This window comes from Aedes aegypti, chromosome 1 (genome assembly GCF_002204515.2).
Source record: "Aedes aegypti strain LVP_AGWG chromosome 1, AaegL5.0 Primary Assembly, whole genome shotgun sequence".
In the NCBI taxonomy this organism is placed as follows: Eukaryota; Metazoa; Arthropoda; class Insecta; order Diptera; family Culicidae; genus Aedes; species Aedes aegypti.
The window spans coordinates 263,027,740-263,047,028 of NC_035107.1; the positions used below are offsets into that span (position 1 = coordinate 263,027,740).

The following is a 19,289-nucleotide window of genomic DNA, read 5'->3' on the forward strand; positions in this document are numbered from 1 at the left end:
AAAATAGTACTGAGCAATAATACTGTTGCTAAACTTTGGGAATATAATGTTCTGTTGAGTCTATTATTCTTTTGAAATATAATCATTCTTTTGAAAAATGCCTCTTAAATATTTTGGTTGCTCAGGTAATGAAATACTTGTTGTTGAATGTAAACATGTCGCTTTGATGACGGTGTTGATTGATAATAAGCTGATAATTAATTTAATCGAGAATAATCCAACCAAAAATTGTTTTTATTCTGCGTGTCGCGAGTAGTGAGAAAAGTTTACTAATGTGACAAAAGTTGAATTACTTCATCTGACTCGCAGAATAAATCTGAATAAGAAAAATGACATCCAGTAACATCAACATTTCAAGGGGTCAATCGATTTTGAGTATCCCAAACCTAATTTCTTGCACTCTATCATGTTGTTCTAGCACATGCTGCCTTCAGTAATAGCATGTACCATATATGCTCTCCCCGTTTCCAATGACCTAATCACCGTGTATTAACGTATAGAATTTAGTCCAATAGGGATTCTCAGATGATTTAACAGAGTGTCATTCTGTTAAATCATCTGAGAATCCCTATTCGACTAAATTGTATACTAAATGTCCTTATCCTTACCCGCTTAAAGCAATTAAATTCTTTTCGACCAAATGTCCATTCGACTAAACGTTATTCGACCAAATGTAATAGATTCGTAACTAACAGTTATATTTACACTTAATGAAATGCACGTTCAATTCCCACCACCCAGCCCCATCAAGCTCCGTCCAACGAGTAGTCGTAATCCGGGCGTCTTCTCCTGTATGGAACATTTTCGTCGTCATCCCACTGCCCACCACCTCCGGACGCCCCGCCCGTCTGCCGTTTCGGTTCAATACTTCGCTGCCAGCCGCTTCCCCCTACGCTGCCTGACCCGTGTCCAGAGTGCTCATAAACCACATGTTCTCCTCCTCCACTGGCGGCAGCCGCCTTTTTGAAGCCGTTCTGCAAAGAAAGTTCCAAAGAGCACTCGTCATTGATTCTGTTCGCACTCTCCCCTGGCTTACCACCAGCCGTGACTTTGCGACGATTTTATCGAACGAAATAGATAACCAAGGTTATTTACCAGCGTCGAGAACACCAGTGCAATCTTGGCCATGATCAGCGCAACCGCCGCCAGCAGCGCCACTTTCCCCAGAACCAGCTGAGCCATCATCGCCATAAAGGCCACTCCACCCATCATGTACATTCCGCCTTGATGTTTATGCTTGTGCTTCTTGCCACGAGCTTCCGCTCCGAACGGAATCAGGGATCGCCCATCCGGGGCCACTAGGCTTAGTTGAATGGATCGGGAATCCAGAAAGTCCCGCACCTTCGAAATTAGCGTATGCCAATCGGCTGGAGTACGTTCATCTGCTTCTGTAAGGACAAAGTCCGGATTCTTCCTGATCACCAGATATCGAGTCACTCGCACTACAGCGTTGCTGTTGATAGCATTGTTCAGCACTCGCACTAGAACGTTCTTCGCACAATCCACGAACCCAATGTCCGCAAAACAGCTTCGAAAACTGGTCACAATATCTAGTGCAGAACTCGGAATAGAACTTGTTACGTTTAGCACTTCTTCACCAGAGGAGTCAACAGCTTTGGAATACGCCAACCGAACCGAATTTGTCGCGGCGAGAACCGAAATCACGAGCAACCACTTCATGATGAAGGGGGCATGCTTTGCCGAACCGACCTGTCAATCGAGTATCCAAACGCTGCCGTGACATTCATCTTATATAGAGTTCAAAATGCAAAGACCTCCGCGGCGGATCGAGCGGTCTTGTTCTAGTAACTCGTATAATTACCAATTGCCCAAAATTTCCCGAAACCGAGATGTGACAGTATTTAGTGTTCGTGATGAACGAGGAAATCGAGCTACCGCACCTTCATTAGCCTAATGAAGAAACGCAAACGAGAGTGATACGACCTCGAAATCAGCAGACGGAAAATCGTCTTCTGTGCGGGGGACAAGGGCGGCGATACCAGTGTCTCTTTCTCTAACTTCCCGAATGAGTTCACTTGGTTCTGTGTGAGCTTTATGTGGCGCTTTAGAAATCGAAACCAACCGGGAAAGATGATACGCTTGCGATAGGGCCCAGAGCTGTGTTTGCTAGCTGCTAAAACTCACTCACTTGATCGTTCGGATAGCCAGAAAGGAAACGAATGAGATCTTACACTACTGTAGGGCTGAACGTCGAACGAGAGAGATAGAAGGCATTGAGGCTTGGGTGCAAGCTGAATTAATTATCCAGGTGAGTGATTATGCTTCGACTAGGTTTGACTGCGCACCGAGGAGAAAGGGAGAAGCTGGCCCTACTTTTGATTTCGATCGATGCAACTGGAGAACATGATGTGTTCATTGACTCTTCCACATGTTCGATGTTATGATCCATTCTACTTATTGCTATAATTATGTTAACTTTTTTGATACATAGTTTTTGTATAACGTTTTAATTCTTAATCAACTCTAATTTGACAACATTTCAACTAATTTTAATGCTTTTTGCTTCATTCGATCGAAAATGTCTAGTTCTTGTTTAGAGTGGCATTGCCAAAGTTTGGTTTGCAATGGTCTAACGGGTTTGGATTTATTCTTTATGTAGTTGCAGTAGTAGAATATTCCGATTTTTTTATTTTGTTTATCAATTGGCTTGTTTAGGGGTTTCCTGTTTATTACATATTCTGATTCTACGTTAAAAACTGAGCCAGAATCCAAAGTTAATAATTTTCCGTGCCCTGGAACTATTTTTAAAACTCGTTTGAATTTAGTATGGAAATCACGTTTGAATCAACCCTCGGCAAATTTAAGCCAGTTCGTTTCAATTCATAACGCTGAAAATGTCGTCGACGTATCTCTACCGTTCATCCGGTAATAGAACTCCTTGTTTCTTTAAATTTCCCTAAAAATACGACATGAATAGTCATGGGGGCTCCTTTCGTTTGCTTGTAGAAATTTCCTCGAAATTGAAAGTAGTACTCGTTTATGCACTTGCCAACCTCTTGTTTGTCCTGACCTTTCCGTTCCATGCTGCATCCGTCCTTTTGGGTAATAACCAGTCCTCAAGAAGATTTAGGGAATCATTTCCTGGAACGCTGGGGAAAAAAGCCGCTCCGTCGTCATCCTCGAAGTGTCCTCTAATAGTTTCTAGGAGAACTCCTGGGTGTTTTTAACTGACCTAGTTCCTCCAGGTGCCATCCGTGATCCACTGCTCTCTCTCTGGGTGCTCAGTTCGCCCAAATTATTCTCTGCGGTAGCGATGAAGGCATTCTTAATGGCGGTCCATTTATCTTCCACGTTGCTACCTTAGGGAATGTCCGCAGCGCGAGTCCACAAATCTTCGGCGAAGGACCTCTTTACTGCGACATCTTCCAGTTGACGTGTGTTGAATCGTTGCCCAATTTTCTCCTCCTGACGATGTGTCCGCGCGATACACAGTCGAATTCCGCCGACGAGAAGATGATGGTCGGACGCGAAGTCGGAGCTGCGTTTATTCCGCACATCAAGAAGGCTCCGTCTCCATTTACGGCTGATGCTGATGTGGTTGATTTTGTTCTCTGTAAATCCGTCAAAGACAAATAACTCGACAGTTAAAGTATGCCATAACCCTAGACACAAAATGAACGTATCATTTTTCCCCTGAGGAAGACGCCATACCTGCGTTGAAACGTTGGGTTAAATAATTAAACTCATTTTGACGTAGGATAACGTCTTTCTTCTCTATACAGGAGTGAAATTGGAATTTCAAAACCAAGAGCGTTACGTTGGCATGAAATATTTTAAACGTTTATAAATTTTTGCTGGCTTAACGAAATTCCTTGATTAGCACCTCAATCGAAAGGCAAGGCCTCAAAGGTTCATGTCGTTTAATTACTGAATCCCACATACCTGTTCAAATAGTTAAATAACTGTTTTGAAACAGAACGTTGATATCAGGCAAATCTATAAATAGGGGAGACAAAATGACGTCATTTGCTCTCCGCTTGGATCGCATCTCAGCAAGCAACCAATCGGCTTGCTCTGACCGGGCGTACTTCTCAGGCGCAGACATCGATAGCGAAGAACCCCCCGCTTGTCTTGCTTCACTCAAATCAAACTGATCGTCGACCAACCGAGAGAAGATGCCAACCGAAGCAAAAGCCATCATCGCTGCCGCCGCCAAGAGGAAGAAGAGGAAGCAGTCCACAGCAGTGTTGCCACATTTCTATCTGTACCGAAGGCTCAAAAATCTTTTTTATCTGTACCAGAGATTCTAAATATATGTACCCCAAGGGACCGTCCATAAATTACGTAGCATTTTTTCACTGATTTTTTACATCCCCCTCCCCCCTCGTAACATTTCGTCACAAATGCTGATACCCCGCCTTGGAAAATACGTAGCATATCAAGCAACCCCCCCTACAATTTTTTTCTTCGTTTTCCTTTGCAATTGGGTTAAAACAAAAAAAAAATGGAATTCGGAAGTTCAATACAGATTTTGATATATTTTTTGCTGACTGAACCGTAAGGATAATCAAACGAATAAATGTTTGATTTGCAGTAGCGCTCAAAAGTAATTTGGAAAACAATTTAAATTAACTTTTTCCTTTTTGTTGGCTAAATTGCATTACTGTTGCTGTTGTTACCATGAAAAAATAGTTTACAGCTGAAAATATAGAAAAAAAGGATTAATTGGATTGATGAAGCGAACAGTAACGAGTTAGGGTACAATAGCTTTTATTATATGTTGATAAGACATTTAGTTATATTAGAGGATTGTTTTTTTTAATTATTCGTTGTTAGGAAACAGATTTCAATGAAAATTTATTCGTCATTATTATCCAAATTCAAATCCATTTAGCAATCAGTTGCCAGATGTAAAAAAGATTACACATGTAATATTTGGAATGTTCAGAACATCTTATCGATTATTATTCAAGTTATTCAACTTTATTGATATTTCAGCTTAATTTCATTATCGTTCCCCATACTGAAATAATCTTACACAACCTATAACGAAACATTTAAATACTAAAAATAATCTTTCTTCAAATTACCGAGTTATTGAGAAAATTGAACGATAGAACAATTTCGATAACACTCTAATCTGTTGTCCAGGCTTTTCCATCAAGTTTTATTCAGGCATCAAGTTTTATTCAGAGCATTGATATATCAAAACAAATCGATGTGTTGATTGGGTGGAGATCTTCGGCAATATTGAGAGCATAATTCACGGAATGAAATCTTGTTTTAATGTAATATTTGCCAAAGCGAACATTTGTTTTTGAAAGATATAAGCTCTAACAGAAAATATGTATAAAACTGAAACAATGTTTTCCAAGTCGTTAAAGCCTTGATTTTCAATTAATTTATTTATCTTTCAATTTAAATATTTATAAATAAATTTATTAATACATGAATATAATGTTCACGAGGTGTGGCCTTCCTTAGCTGAGTGGTTAGAGTCCACGGCTACAAAGCAAAGCGATGCTGAAGGTGTCTGGGTTCGATTCCCGGTCGGTCCAGGATCTTTTCGTAATGGAAATTTCCTAGACTTCCCTGGGCATAGAGTATCATCGTACTTGTCACACGATATACGAATGAAAAAATGGCAACATTGGCAACGAAAGCTCTCAGTTAATAACTGTGGAAGTGCTCATAAGAACACTAAGCTGAGAAGCAGGCTCTGTCCCAGTAAGGACGTAATGTCAAGAAGAAGAAGAAGAATGTTCACATAATTATTTAAAACATTAAAAAATCAAAAATTTCATAGATTTTTTTTTCAATCTTGTCATATGAATGTTTTGAATCTGAATCATCATTTAGAACCCAACTTTAGAAGTCAAACAAAGAAAAATTAATTTGATAAAAAAATAATTGCATGTCATTTTTTTCAGCGCCTCACATTTTACCGACGTGATTCAAAATGCTACGTCCACTAGCTAGGACCCCTCCCTCCCCCTCGTCACACATCGTCACAAATTCGTGAAGACCCCCCTCCCCCCTAAAAAGCTACGTCATTTATGGACGACCCCCAAAATCTGTACCACATCCAATAAAAAAAATTTGAAAAAATCCTTTAAATCCTAATGAACTTGGAGATCTAACATAGTTTTTATTGAAATAATTTCACTAGTTATATAATTATTATTCAATTCTATGGAAAATGTATCTTTCAATTAAGGTTTTGTGTAAATTAGTTACAAATTTCATGTATCTTTTGGATTTTTTGTCTCAAAATTACCAATTCCAAAAATCTGTACCAATCTGTACTTTTTAGTAAAAATCTGTAATCTGTACCGTACAGAATCTGTACCAAAAACTATCAAAAAATCTGTACCTTTCCAGATAAATCTGTACTTGTGGCAACACTGGTCCACAGGAGAATGAGATGGTTGTGGCCGCCATCGCAGCCCTAATCGAACGGAACGGGTCCTCCCTGCAGGTGATCGAGAAATTCATCGGCGGAAACTAAAACTGCGATGTCAGCAAGATTGCGAGATTGGCAAGAGTGAAGTGAAATCTCGGGAAACTGTAGCTGTGGCTGGCATCCGAGAAGGAGGAGGAGTAAAAAAAGGCAGTTCCCAAGCAAAATTCCACCAAGTTTCAAAGACTGCCGCGATGAAGAAGACCCTGAAGAAGCCGCCATCACAAACCTCATCGGGCGAGGAGAATTTCAACCTGTGCGCCGTCAAAATGTGTCCGTGTTACTCGAATTCAACCAACCCTTTTCAGAGCCAACAAATATGCTCTAAAGAGTCATTTGAGCAAAATTCCCTAATGTATTTTCCACATACTTGCTATAATCTCTTAAGTGTTCTCGTAGAATCATACATTATCTGATTTATTACGAATAATTGACAAATTAAAATTTGAGGATGTTTCCCAATGGCCACGCTGCTGCAGTGCCGTTGGGATGCAATAACATCATAATGTTAATCTTGTACATCCCTTGCCAAGACATCAGTTTCATATAGCCTATTTCCCAGATCAGAAAGCGAAGAATACGAAAAGGAGGATCATCATCTGCTCATCATCTGCTATTCTAAGGGTATAAAGCATATCTCCGTCGTTGAATTCGGTTTCATTCTATTTTCGCTTTTGAGCTGATAAGAGCTCTTGATCATCGAGCTGCTGCAAATCCAGCATCCGGTTTGTGAAATCGCTCAAGATTTCTAAATTGACTCGCGCTTCCAGAATTGGCCCTGAAGGAATCGGTGCGCTAACGCAAGACTTGTACGAGATGGCTAAAGAAAATCGTCCTAAGCCGCTTGTTGAAGCCCCAATGTCATCGCCACCGCAATCCTTATCGGTAGAGGAGGATTTCAATCAGTGCGCCGTCAAAATGTGTCCGTGTTACTCGAATTCAACAATTCAATCGGCCCTTTTCTTCCAAATGTGTTTACCACATACTAGCTATAATCTCTTAATTCTTCTCGTAGTATCATACAATATCGGATTTGTTATGAATAATTGCAAATTGCCAATAGGGGCCTTCCTTAGCCGAGTGGTTAGAACCCGTGACTACAAAGCACAGCCATGCTGAAAGTGTCTGAGTTCAATTCCCGGTCGGACCTGGATCTCTTCGTAATTGGAATTTCCTTGACTTCCCTGGGCATAGAGTCTCATCGTACCTGCCACACGATGTACAAATGCGAAAATGGCAACTTTGGCAAAGAAAGCTCTCAATTAATAACTGTGGAAGTTTTCACACACTAAGCTGAGAAGCAGGCTCTGGGACAGTTAATGCCAAGGGCTCTGAGGACGTTAATGCCAAGAAGAAGATGAAAAATTGACAATACGACAAATTGAAATGTACAGTGACGATAACGATATCGATGACTGAGGCACTTCTCCGAACGGAGAGCTCCTCACTGTTCACAAACTATTACATTCTGAATTATAACTGAAGGAAGGTTGCAATTATGACAATTGACTTAAATTCAAATGCAGCAAATCACATGGCGTGGTTGTGTCTTATACACAACCCCCATGCAGTCGTGTCTTGTACATAACCTCCACTGATTTTTTAAAGTATATTACTTTGAAATCCGAAACACAGAAAAAGCTTCCAAACCAAATGACAGATCTCCCTTAAAACCATAATGTAATTAAATACTCACAATCACAGAACCTATCATCTATCATCAAACATTCTATCATCTGTAAAAAGCTACTGCAACACTGTTGTTAGAGTCTACAATTGATGAAGTTGTGTTCATAGTAGTCCTACGTCAACCCCACGGTAATGTAACAGACATTACACACCCCAATGTTTTCAGTGGTAGGATTATCAACCTTTCCTATTGGAATTATTTTTGCAACTTCCCAACTTGGCAGGAAACATGCAGTTTTTAATAAAAATTTCTACATGGGATAGGTAAACTTTTGTTTTTATTCAAAAACTTATAACTTTTCTAAAAGGAAATACATCTGGACGCATTTGACGTCAAATTTGGTATAGTTTAAATAACTTGCTTGACCATGCTTATTGGCCACTGGATACCGAAGATGTTTCGAATTTTTCGAGGAGATATCCAAAACTCATATTTTATTTCGCTTATCTTCATGTGTGTTGTGTGAGGTTTCATTGATGTTCATAATTATCCTAGAAACTGGAACCAGTTAAAATTTGAATGCCTGCGGACGCACTAAAATGTGTTTAAAAACTTCCGAAATATCGCCATAAAACAAGTTTCGGAGTGCATGATCAGTCATGTTCGCATTTGTAGTAATGTATATATTATTCGGAACCATATCAAACTGTACATCAAGTTTCAAGATTAGGGTTCTAGCAGAATATTCTGAATACTAAGAAGCACTGACTACTTTAAGACTTTTGAAGGAGAAGGTGTCGAAAGCAGTTTCACAACTACTAGATGGTTATACAGCTATGCCCCGGGAGAATTGTCCATTATTCGAAAAATTACCTCCGAATTCTTAAAAATTCTGACTGGGACCGTAGCATTCGTACTAGAATTCTGCGGAATCTAACCAACATTATAAAACACTTATTTTGAATATAAGGAATGTCAGGGATACAATCAGAATTTCTGGATTATGAGCAGAATACCAAGAATGCCACCGAAACAGCTAGAATACCATATTTATAATCGGAAATTAGAAAGGTATTGTAAAAATTCAGCCGGAATCTAGGAAGCCCCAAAGCTCTACTGTGATTTTAGCATAATTTTAGTATTTCTACTGAAATCTGCCCCGGTGGTTCCTAAAAATAAACAAAAATTCAGAGGGAGGCAAAGTCTGAAAAGAAAAATAAGTGGACAGTTTTCTGCTTCACGTATGTACTAATAGCTATACACTACATTTTCGAATGATTTTATATCCATACCAACAAAGTAGTAAACATTCTTTGAAAAGTTCAAACTCAAGATTTCTCCCCGTAGTGTCCTTCTCTATGGCTTCTCAACTTATTGTCAAAATTATGTTAAGGAAAATGCATTATCTTTATTGAAAGTACTTATGGTTAGGCCTTACAGCTAATGTTCATAACTTATGGTGTCGTTTGGTAATAAATATTTGGCCTAAATGCTACACTGTGAAATTCACTTCACCTTAACTCTCACTCCACGCAAAGCTCCTGTATCCACTTGACATTGGCAGTGATCGTTCGTTCCGCTCCTCATTGTCCCCTGTAACGAAAGTATAACCATCTCCCTTCACCCCCTTCCCATTTCCTCCCCCGCCGTCCTTCTCTTTTGCCTGTTCCGTTTCGTAGTATTTCCTCTCGAACAACCTCGACGTCCGATCCTTCATCATCTGCTGCTTTTCGTAATCGTAGAACTTATCCACCAGCGCCGACGACTGCGCCTCCAACCTTTCGTCCAAGTTCAAGAACTTGTCCTGCTTCTTATAATAGCCACTGCTCACGCTATCATCCGCTTGCGTTGACACAGTTGACGGCGAGCCCCCGCCGTAATAGCTCTGATGCAATGAATCACTTTGCGGTTTATAGTGATGATGATGCTGCTGCTGATGGCTTTCCCAATCCGGTTTATCGCTCAACGCATCGCCGTACCGAAACGGTTTATGATGGAAACCGCCATAGCTTCCGAGTCCACCGAACGTCGAAGCCGTTGGATAGCCAAGGCCATAACCGATTCCGGGCGTAAAGATGCTTCCGTAACCAAATAGGCCCGACACGAACAGAGCGATTTTTCCCAAGATGAGAGCTTTTTTGCTCAGCAGAATCAGCCCACCGAAGATGAGCGGGAGCAGCGTGGCCAGGTTGAACTTGAGACCGAGCAGGAACGGGACCACAAAGTTGCGCGTCAAGATGCGAGCTGTTGGGAGATAGAAAGGTGAAAGCGTTGGTGAGAGCTTGTGTGTGGGGAATATATTGTATGCAAGTTGACGAAGAAGCTTTCTTTGGAGAGAGTTTTTGGATATGATTGGTTGGGCTTTCTTTGCAGTGGTTAAACCATGTTTTATGAACTGGACCTAATCGTTTCTTTGTTCAAATTTTAATTATATAGCAAAACAATTCAGAAATTTGATTTTTCCTCTCCTATGAAAGCAAATATATTCCAATGACGATAGGCCTTTTCATGTGACAGGTTCGTGTTTGCATTTGTTTTGTGTTATTCTGCTTATTTCTGGCGTTAGGTCCCAACTGAGATTCGAACCCACGACTTACCTAGCTGAATAGCTTCGCGCTTATCCCCACGGCTATCTGGGCCCCTACCTTGAATGGATGTCGAAGATGGATTAGTGAATCCCATTTTCTATATAAGAAAGAATAAACTTAGGATTATAATAATCAATAAAATATCCTTTTTTTAATATTTCAATTCTACTTCTTAAATTTCAAAAACTTAAGTAATGTGTGGTGTTCTTGATCTAGTTACTTTTACTCGTTTGGCTAGTTCATCATTGAGCTCCTGATCGGGTTTTAATTTCAGGCCTTAACTTCCGTTCGATTGATTGTCGATATTGCAACTGATATTCGTAGATATGTATACTAGAAATAGAGCCATTTTCTGAATGGGTATGAAAAATGGCAAACAGCCCATGACTAACACAAAACACGTGTTAGGTTTTTGTTGCTGATTGCTCGGAATCATGATTCAAATGCCAAAAATGCTGAGTCGCGCATCCGTTTATGATGGACAAAATAAAAAAAAATAGCATACACTGAGAGTCGAGCCAAGAACCTTCCGATTGTTAGCCATATACTCTACCTCTCAACCACTTTGTCATATAAAAAAATATATGAGTGATCAATACGAATGAGTCGAAGTAAAGTGCACCGCTTAGTGTTTTAACACATCATGTTACGCTTATGAAGAATCATGATTATGACTCCAGGAACCATGATTTGTGATCCTGGTATTATGACCTAACCAATTGATGAATTTCATGATTTGTAAATCATGATTTGGGGATCAGATTTGTATCCGTGTGTTAATGAGATGGTCCAAATATCGCATTTGGCTTGTTGAAATCGGATAAAAGTGCTGAAATTTCGACTAACATATTTGTAGTTCAAATTTCTAGAACAGGAATAAGAAGAAGAATTGAGGAATCGATGCAACACATACTTTTTTGAATCACATCTTATGATTTCAAGGATTCATTTTTTTTTAATAAATCCGGATTAACAGTCGAAATTTATGCAAATAAACCCAAATAAAATTGCTAATTAAAAATGTGAATGTATTCGGAATGGGATTTTGTTGACTTTATCATTTATTTTTTTACATAACTAAGACTTTCAGAAAGCAAAAAAAAAAGAAAATTATGTAATCACGAGTGAAAAATTATCCAAAAACTTATCTATTTTACTCCGGATTACGGAATTTTTAATTTCAGTAACCTCATGATTCCCATTCGAAATCTTCACACAATTGCCACTCAGAATCCTCACAGAACTTCCCACACAGAGTTCCCATTCGAAATCATCTTAGGAATCAAAATAATAAAAGGATTTTTGTTCGGAGGTTTCTCAGGTTTCATATTTAGAATTCAAAAAGAGAATCTTTTTAAATCCTCTCGTGCACAGCGAAAAATTCTCAAATTTACATGGCACGTAATTTTTGATTATAATCATGTCAAACGAGTTGCAACTGAACATTCAACGATAATTAATGTAAACTGTCTCATTGCATTCGATAATGCTTGCAAACTTGAGTGAAACTGAAACATTTCATGATCTTCCATCCAACATTCGCCAATGTTGCATGCTTTCTTGCATCTTGAAAGTGAAATTGCAAACAAGAATTCTCGGTTTACATGATTCTACGCTGAATATTCTGTCAAAAATAATGCACATGGATGGATCGACGGCTTGTTATTCCATGTGCATTATTTATGATTGAATTTTCAGCGTGAAAATCATGTAAACCGTGCCGTTTTGCATACAACATTCTTCGAGAGAAGACGTTTCGCGTTCAATATTAAGGATTTTGGTAATAATGTTGTATATAATAGATGTGTTTATCGGTTTTATCATTGAATAATACATGAGAAATGGCTTTGCATGATTGAAGCTAATATTACGTTACGTGTAAATCTAAGATTTTTTTGGTGTGTGGTTGTCACTTGGAATATTATTGGAATTCTGATAAGAATCCTGACGGAATATCTGTTCAGAATCTTCTTGAGACTCCTGGAATTAATTGTAAAAAGATGTAAATCTCAACGGGACACTCCCTACACCCCAAAAAAATCTTAGATTTACACGTAACGTAATATTAGCCTCAATCATGCAAAGCCATTTCTCATGTATTATTCAATGATAAAACCTATAAACACATCTATTATATACAACATTGTTACCAAAATCCTTAATATTGAACGCGAAACGTCTTCTCTCGAAGAATGTTGAATGCAAAACGGCACGGTTTACATGATTTTCACGCTGAAAAATCAATCATAAATAATGCACATGAAATGACAAGCCGTCGATCCATCCATGTGCATTATTTTTGACAGAATATTCAGCGTAGAATCATGTAAACCGAGAATTCTTGTTTGCAATTTCACTTTCAAGATGCAAGAAAGTATGCAACATTGGCGAATGTTGGATGGAAGATCATGAAATGTTTCAGTTTCACTCAAGTTTGCAAGCATTATCGAATGCAATGAGACAGTTTACATTAATTATCGTTGAATGTTCAGTTGCAACTCGTTTTACATGATTATCATAAAAAAATACGTGCCATGTAAATTTGAGAATTTTTTGCTGTGTAGATATGTACCTAAGGGTGAGAAATAAGCTCTCTCAAAATATCAACTCGATTGGTTACTCCACCAGCTGGCGTATTCAATTCTATATTTGTATGGGATATTTGTTTAAAATATATTCACAATTGATTCTATTTCACTGTTTCGTTCCGTGAATTAGTTGATTGTGTTCAATTTAGCCCAGAATGATAAATTCACTACACAGCAAAAAAAATCTCAAATTTACATGGCACGTATTTTTTTATGATAATCGTGTAAAAGGAGTTGCAACTGAACATTCAACGATAATTAATGTAAACTGTCTCATTGCATTCGAAAATACTTGCAATCTTGAGTGAAACTGAAACATTTCATGATCTCCTATCCAAAATTCGCCAATATTGCATGCTTTCTTGCATCTTGAAAGTGAAATTGCAAACAAGAATGCGCGGTTTACATGATTCTACGCTGAATATTCTGCCAAAAATAATGCACATGAATGGATCGACGGCTTGTCATTCCATGTGCATTATTTGTGATTGAATTTTCAGCGTGAAAATCATGTAAACCGAGCCGTTTTGCATGCAACATTCTTCGAGAGAAGACGTTTTGCGTTCAGTATTAAGGATTTTGGTAACAATGTTGTATATAATAGATGTATTTATAGGGTTTATCATTGAATAATACATGAGAAATTACTTTGCATGATTGAGGCAAAAATTACGTAACGTGTAAATCTAAGATTTTTTTGGTGTGTAGTTAATAATCTAACGAATATAATTGCAGAAAGTTGTATCTGGATATAAGCTCATTTTCATAAGCATTTGAGTTGTTAAAAGTTATGCATAGATAGACATTACCGTACAATCACTTATACACACCAAAAAAATCTTAGATTTACACGTAACGTAATTTTAGCCTCAATCATGCAAAGCCATTTCTCATGTATTATTCAATGATAAACCCTATAAACACATCTATTATATACAACATTGTTACCAAAATCCTTAATATTGAACGCAAAACGTCTTCTCTCGAAGAATGTTCCACGCAAAACGGCTCGGTTTACATGATTTTCACGCTGAACATCAAATGACAAGCCGTCGATCCATCCATGTGCATTATTTTCTACAGGATATTTAGCGTAGAATCATGTAAACCGAGATTTCTTGTTTACAATTTCACTTTCAAGATGCAAGAAAGCATGCAAGATTGGCGAATGTTGGATGTAAGATCATGAAATTTTCCAGTTTCACTCAAGATTGCAAGCATTATATAATGCAATGAGACAGTTTACATTAATTATCGTTGAATGTTCAGTTGCAACTCCTTTTACATGATTTTCATAAAAAAATACGTGCCATGTAAATTACAGATTTTTTGCTGTGTATGTATGCGCCTTGTGCAGTAGACCTGTTCATATCTGAAAAAATGTCTGCAAATCTTCCGGTCAAGAAGTATTCTGAATTCTCATGCTAAGAACAACGTCTGGAAACTCATTTGATAATGTTTACGGTATGCCTCAAGTTAAACATGTGTTTTTGGGCTTATTTCAAGGTTCAGAAAATCATAACTAGCATGTGGGAAATCAAAACCACTTGCTATTACCACTATTTAAAAGCTAATTAAATAATGAATATATGAATTCATTGACCATCAACTGCTTACATGTTGCTTGAGGCAATAAATTACAAAAAATGCCCAAAGATCGAACACAGCATCGCAACCTGATTAAAGATTAATCGTGCATGTCACATGTACTAACGAATGAATTATTTGCTAACATGCATTGCTTTTGCTTTTGCTCAACGATCATCAACACACGAGCCATAATTTCATCCAATTTATCCGCCTGCATTAATACAACACGCATGACATTTATCGTTCGTGGAATATAACGAGCCATGAACGAAAATAAGACAGACACACACCACCCACTGTTTGGCGCCGATCACTGTGTGTCAACAATTGTAACATTCGCTGACCCAGTCTCATTCTGATCAAGAAACAGAGGCGAATATTTTTTTTATTTTCTTTGCTATGTTTGCAACCAAAGGGGTGTTCAATGGTCCAATAGATTGTAATGAAGCTGTTAAAGGCTGCATTACCAGAAAATATGAATGTTATTACCAATTTTATGCAAAACATAAACCACCCGAATGGTCGATACTGTTGCAGTCTGTGGGAGTTGCTGCTCTTGAACGTTCTCGTGCCACGTACCAAACGAGAGAGTGAATGTTTATATTCATAAGGCTCTCCGAATGCGATGTGCCACGAACTATTATGGTTCGCGAACTGTTCTTCTTCTTTTTGGCATTAACGTCCCCACTGGGACAGAGCCGGCTACTCAGCTTAGTGTTCTTATGAGCACTTCCACAGTTATTAACTGAGAGCTTTCTTTGCCTAAGTTGCCATTTACGCATTCGTATATCGTTTGGCAGGTACGATGATACTCTATGCCCAGGAAAGTCAAGGAAATTTCCACTACGAAAAGTTCCTGGACCGACTGGGAATCGAACCAAGACACCTTCAGCATGGCTTTGATTTGTAGCCGCGGACTCTAACCACTCGGCTAAGGAAGGCCCCGCGAACTGTTACACTCTCCGAATATGGTTCGATCGGCTTATTCGGATCAAAATCCAAACACTGCTTTTAGATATGCATAGTCATCATGTCTGGAAATTAAAAATCCGGAATTTTCATACAGTTATGCTTTTCAGAGAAAACACTCCCCGAAAAAAGATATTTTCAAGAACCTTGAGACACAAACCTTAACCAGACTAAGATAAAACTTGCTCCAACCATAAAATCCTATTCGAAAAAAGTTTGTAGAATTGGATAAACTACTTTGTAGAGGTATTTCCGATTAGTTTTGATATTCTTTCCGGTAGTTATGATTTTTTGAAGCTTGAAAATAGCCGCTAATTCATATCAGCTTTTGTTCGAATAAAAGCTGTTCATAGCCTCCTTATCTAATTCTGGCGCTTTTAAACATCTAATTCTGCCGATTTTATTCAGCCTTAAGCTGGATTGAAGCTATATGGAAGGCTGAATAAAGGATTAGCATGCTCTTATTCAAGTTATTTTCAATGACGATAGTTCTATTTTTAAAACAGATGGCAACCTTCAAAAGCTGAACAATCGCTCATTCATCCATTTTTCAACAATAAACCAAAAAAAAGTCAAAATATTTACAGGTTCATATATTTGGGTTTTATCAATGCCGCTAACCATTTCAAATACATAGTAGAGATGTGAGCTGGAATTTAAAGACGAAGATTATTAATAAGGATCAATTGAGAATTGAATTCAGATTCACTGATTTACAGCCACTTACCTTGACAACTACTACTACTACATGAGGCTGTGTGAACAACATTCAGAACAAGATAATAACTTGCCGACATGTCTGAATAAGAGATATGTTAAAGGTTGCATGGAGGCTGGAGAAGCGATATCAGTGCTATGTGAAAACATTTCAATTAGCTGTCAAAATGTGTTGTGATTTTTGTTTTAAAATCTTCAATCTGCTTAATTGTTGACAGTTAATTTTGTGATGATTATTGTGAAAAATATATTTTTTCTACCAGTTCGTTCAGTTAATGCAAAATATCTCCGTGATCGAGTGTAGTATTTCATCTTTTTGTTAGGTACCCAAGCTCATCGATGCCGAATTCAGGTGTTTTTTTTATCGAGAAAAGAAATACCTGTGTGCTTTTAAAGTATGTCCGCTCCGTGATGCAGGACGTACCTACATAAACGACCCAAACTTTGGTTGGTGTATTTTTGTTCCCGTCCGATATGACAATTTTTCGGCAGTGGATGTTGATTTGATTGAAGCTTTAAATAACCTTTAATCAGTGTCAATAATGCTTGCTGAACAAAAGTAAAAACTGTAGATGGAAGAAAGTTTGTTCAACTTGATATTCAGCTTTGAGTGTACTGCTGAATAAGACTGTTTAATAAGCTTCTCTTCAAATTATTGTTCAGCTGTCACAGTGTTCATCCTTGTACACCATTGTTCAGTCAATGTTCAGAAATAACTCTTGCTGTTCAGCTTTCATTGTTAGTTGGGTATTTATCAGAATGTTTTATAAATTTTAATTAAATTGGACGCAACTAGGGTTATCATGCCTATCACGGTTTAAACCAGCCGACGGTGTTATTATTTTTAAAAATCTGAAGTTCGTAGACACAAAAGTCAATTTGGACAAATTGAGATGTAAAATTGTGAAAAAATAATAAAATCGTTCTGGTGGACTTTGATCCCACGACTCCCAATGCGCTAGACTGGGCGCATTAACCCGCTACGGCACAGAACGGGTAACGATTCTGCAGCGCAATCGGCCAACCTGAAACCAAAGTCCGTCACGACCCTATATTCTGTTTCACAACCCTACATCCCCTTCGGCTCTCTTAGATGCCCAATTCGACTCTCGTAAGCGTGTGCCTACGAACAACAGTGAGAGATTTTGTTTTTAGCGTCGCACTGTTGCCTTGTTGTCACCACACTACTCATAACCAATGGCTCAATGAGATTAGTAAGGCCAAAAGGGGTCGGTTCGACGGAATACGACCAAGTCGAAAGCTGGACCCATACCCATTATCTAGCTAATCAAGCTCTTGAGGTACACATGATTATATAAAATGTGTTACAAGCAGGCATTGCAATCTCATCTGATGAATAAGATCATCTTCGGATAATGGAAAGATATTATCTTTAATCCAAGAGCGCTCTGGAATGATATCATCTTTCAATCCTGAGCATTAAAAGATAATCTTGACAGCTGCTTGGTGGTTTGGCCCAAATTACCTTCCTAACTAACTTTTCTTATTATGCTTCATTTTCCTGTTCATTTCCTTTACAGAATTAACAACGTATGACTGGAGAGCAGTTTTGGAAAATATCGTCGTGTTCGGAAATCAAGAGTGGCAAAAAATAGTCTTAGAATAATGAACAATTGTGGTCAGCCTTTGACTTTTCAAGCAGCGAAAACTGAAATTTCTGGAATTTATAGTTTGAACAACAATATCGGGCTTGCATTATTGTTCTTGTAAAATAATAGTATTTCAGAGAATAAAAGGCATAATGTTTTGGCATAGAGTTACTATGTAAGTTCTCTTGAATTTGTTTTTCTGAATACCTACTATTTAATTGGATTAACGAATGCCCACTTATAAGCGGTTTCTTCACCACCGCTTAGGCCTTAAACCTAGTTTGACCATATGAGAAAAGGTGTTTTATGGCGTAAACTGAGGTAAAGAAACCGGCCCTTAGTGATTGGTTGAGTTTTTAGTTGTTCAATAATCAGGGAAATCCAGATTGTATGACATTTGTTTCACGAACAGTTTGTTTACTTATCTTGCCATATATAGCGCACTTCACCTACGTGGTGTCCTTGTGGGATGGTTTCGAATCATTTCATGTTAGGCGGTAAACCGCGTTAATGAAAATTCGTAGCTTACGTCAATTTAGTTAAACAGCTATCAAACAAAATTTTCGTTTCGGTGGATATTGGAGTAAACGCATTGTAATTATTATCGGTAAGAACCATGTTTGAAATAATTGACCAGATTCCTAAATGCCACGGTTGTTCAGGGTACCTGAGCTGATGCGAGTCGTACATGGGGAAAGCTGAAGGTACATGCTTTATGAATAAATCACAAATATCAAAGTGCAATTATGAAGATGAATTGAAATAAAAAAAATGCAATTCTTCATATTATCAACAAAAGATATTTTTATTGATTCCAGCAACTGTATTACTTCATGTCATCACAATTTTATTTTTACTTCCGTCTTTTCTGCAGAGGTGAAAGAAAAATGTAGCAAACCCTAAAAAGTTAATGAAGATGAAAACGAGATCTCATTTTAATAAGTTTTCCTCACTAACCTTAGTTGTGATTGAAGGGTTCCGCTATAGCTAAGCATTTGCCCGGTTAGCCATTTCACTATCAATACCTTGTCAAACGGGTGTATTGATACAAAGTGTGTCCGTTTTCGCCAAGTAAATCAAATGCGTGGATTGCTGAGTTCAAGATGTTCATCTGAGCATAAGATACTGAAAGAAAATCGATCACAGAGCTCTATGATGATATCTCACAATTCGATC

General features: G+C 38.1%; 1 protein-coding gene across 1 annotated transcript in view; it reads right to left on the reverse strand.

The window, feature by feature from the left end:
* Positions 1-973: 973 nt before the first annotated feature.
* Positions 974-19,289, reverse strand: part of LOC5564494 — a 48,078-nt gene continuing 29,762 nt past the window's right edge. Inside the window, exons 3-5 of the mRNA XM_021838626.1 lie at positions 9,573-10,295; positions 9,068-9,087; positions 974-1,710 (exon numbers count right to left, since the gene is read on the reverse strand). Of these exons, the coding sequence (XP_021694318.1) occupies positions 1,033-1,710; positions 9,068-9,087; positions 9,573-10,295 (1,421 nt within the window). The 3' untranslated portion in view covers positions 974-1,032. The remainder of the gene's footprint in view (positions 1,711-9,067; positions 9,088-9,572; positions 10,296-19,289) is intronic.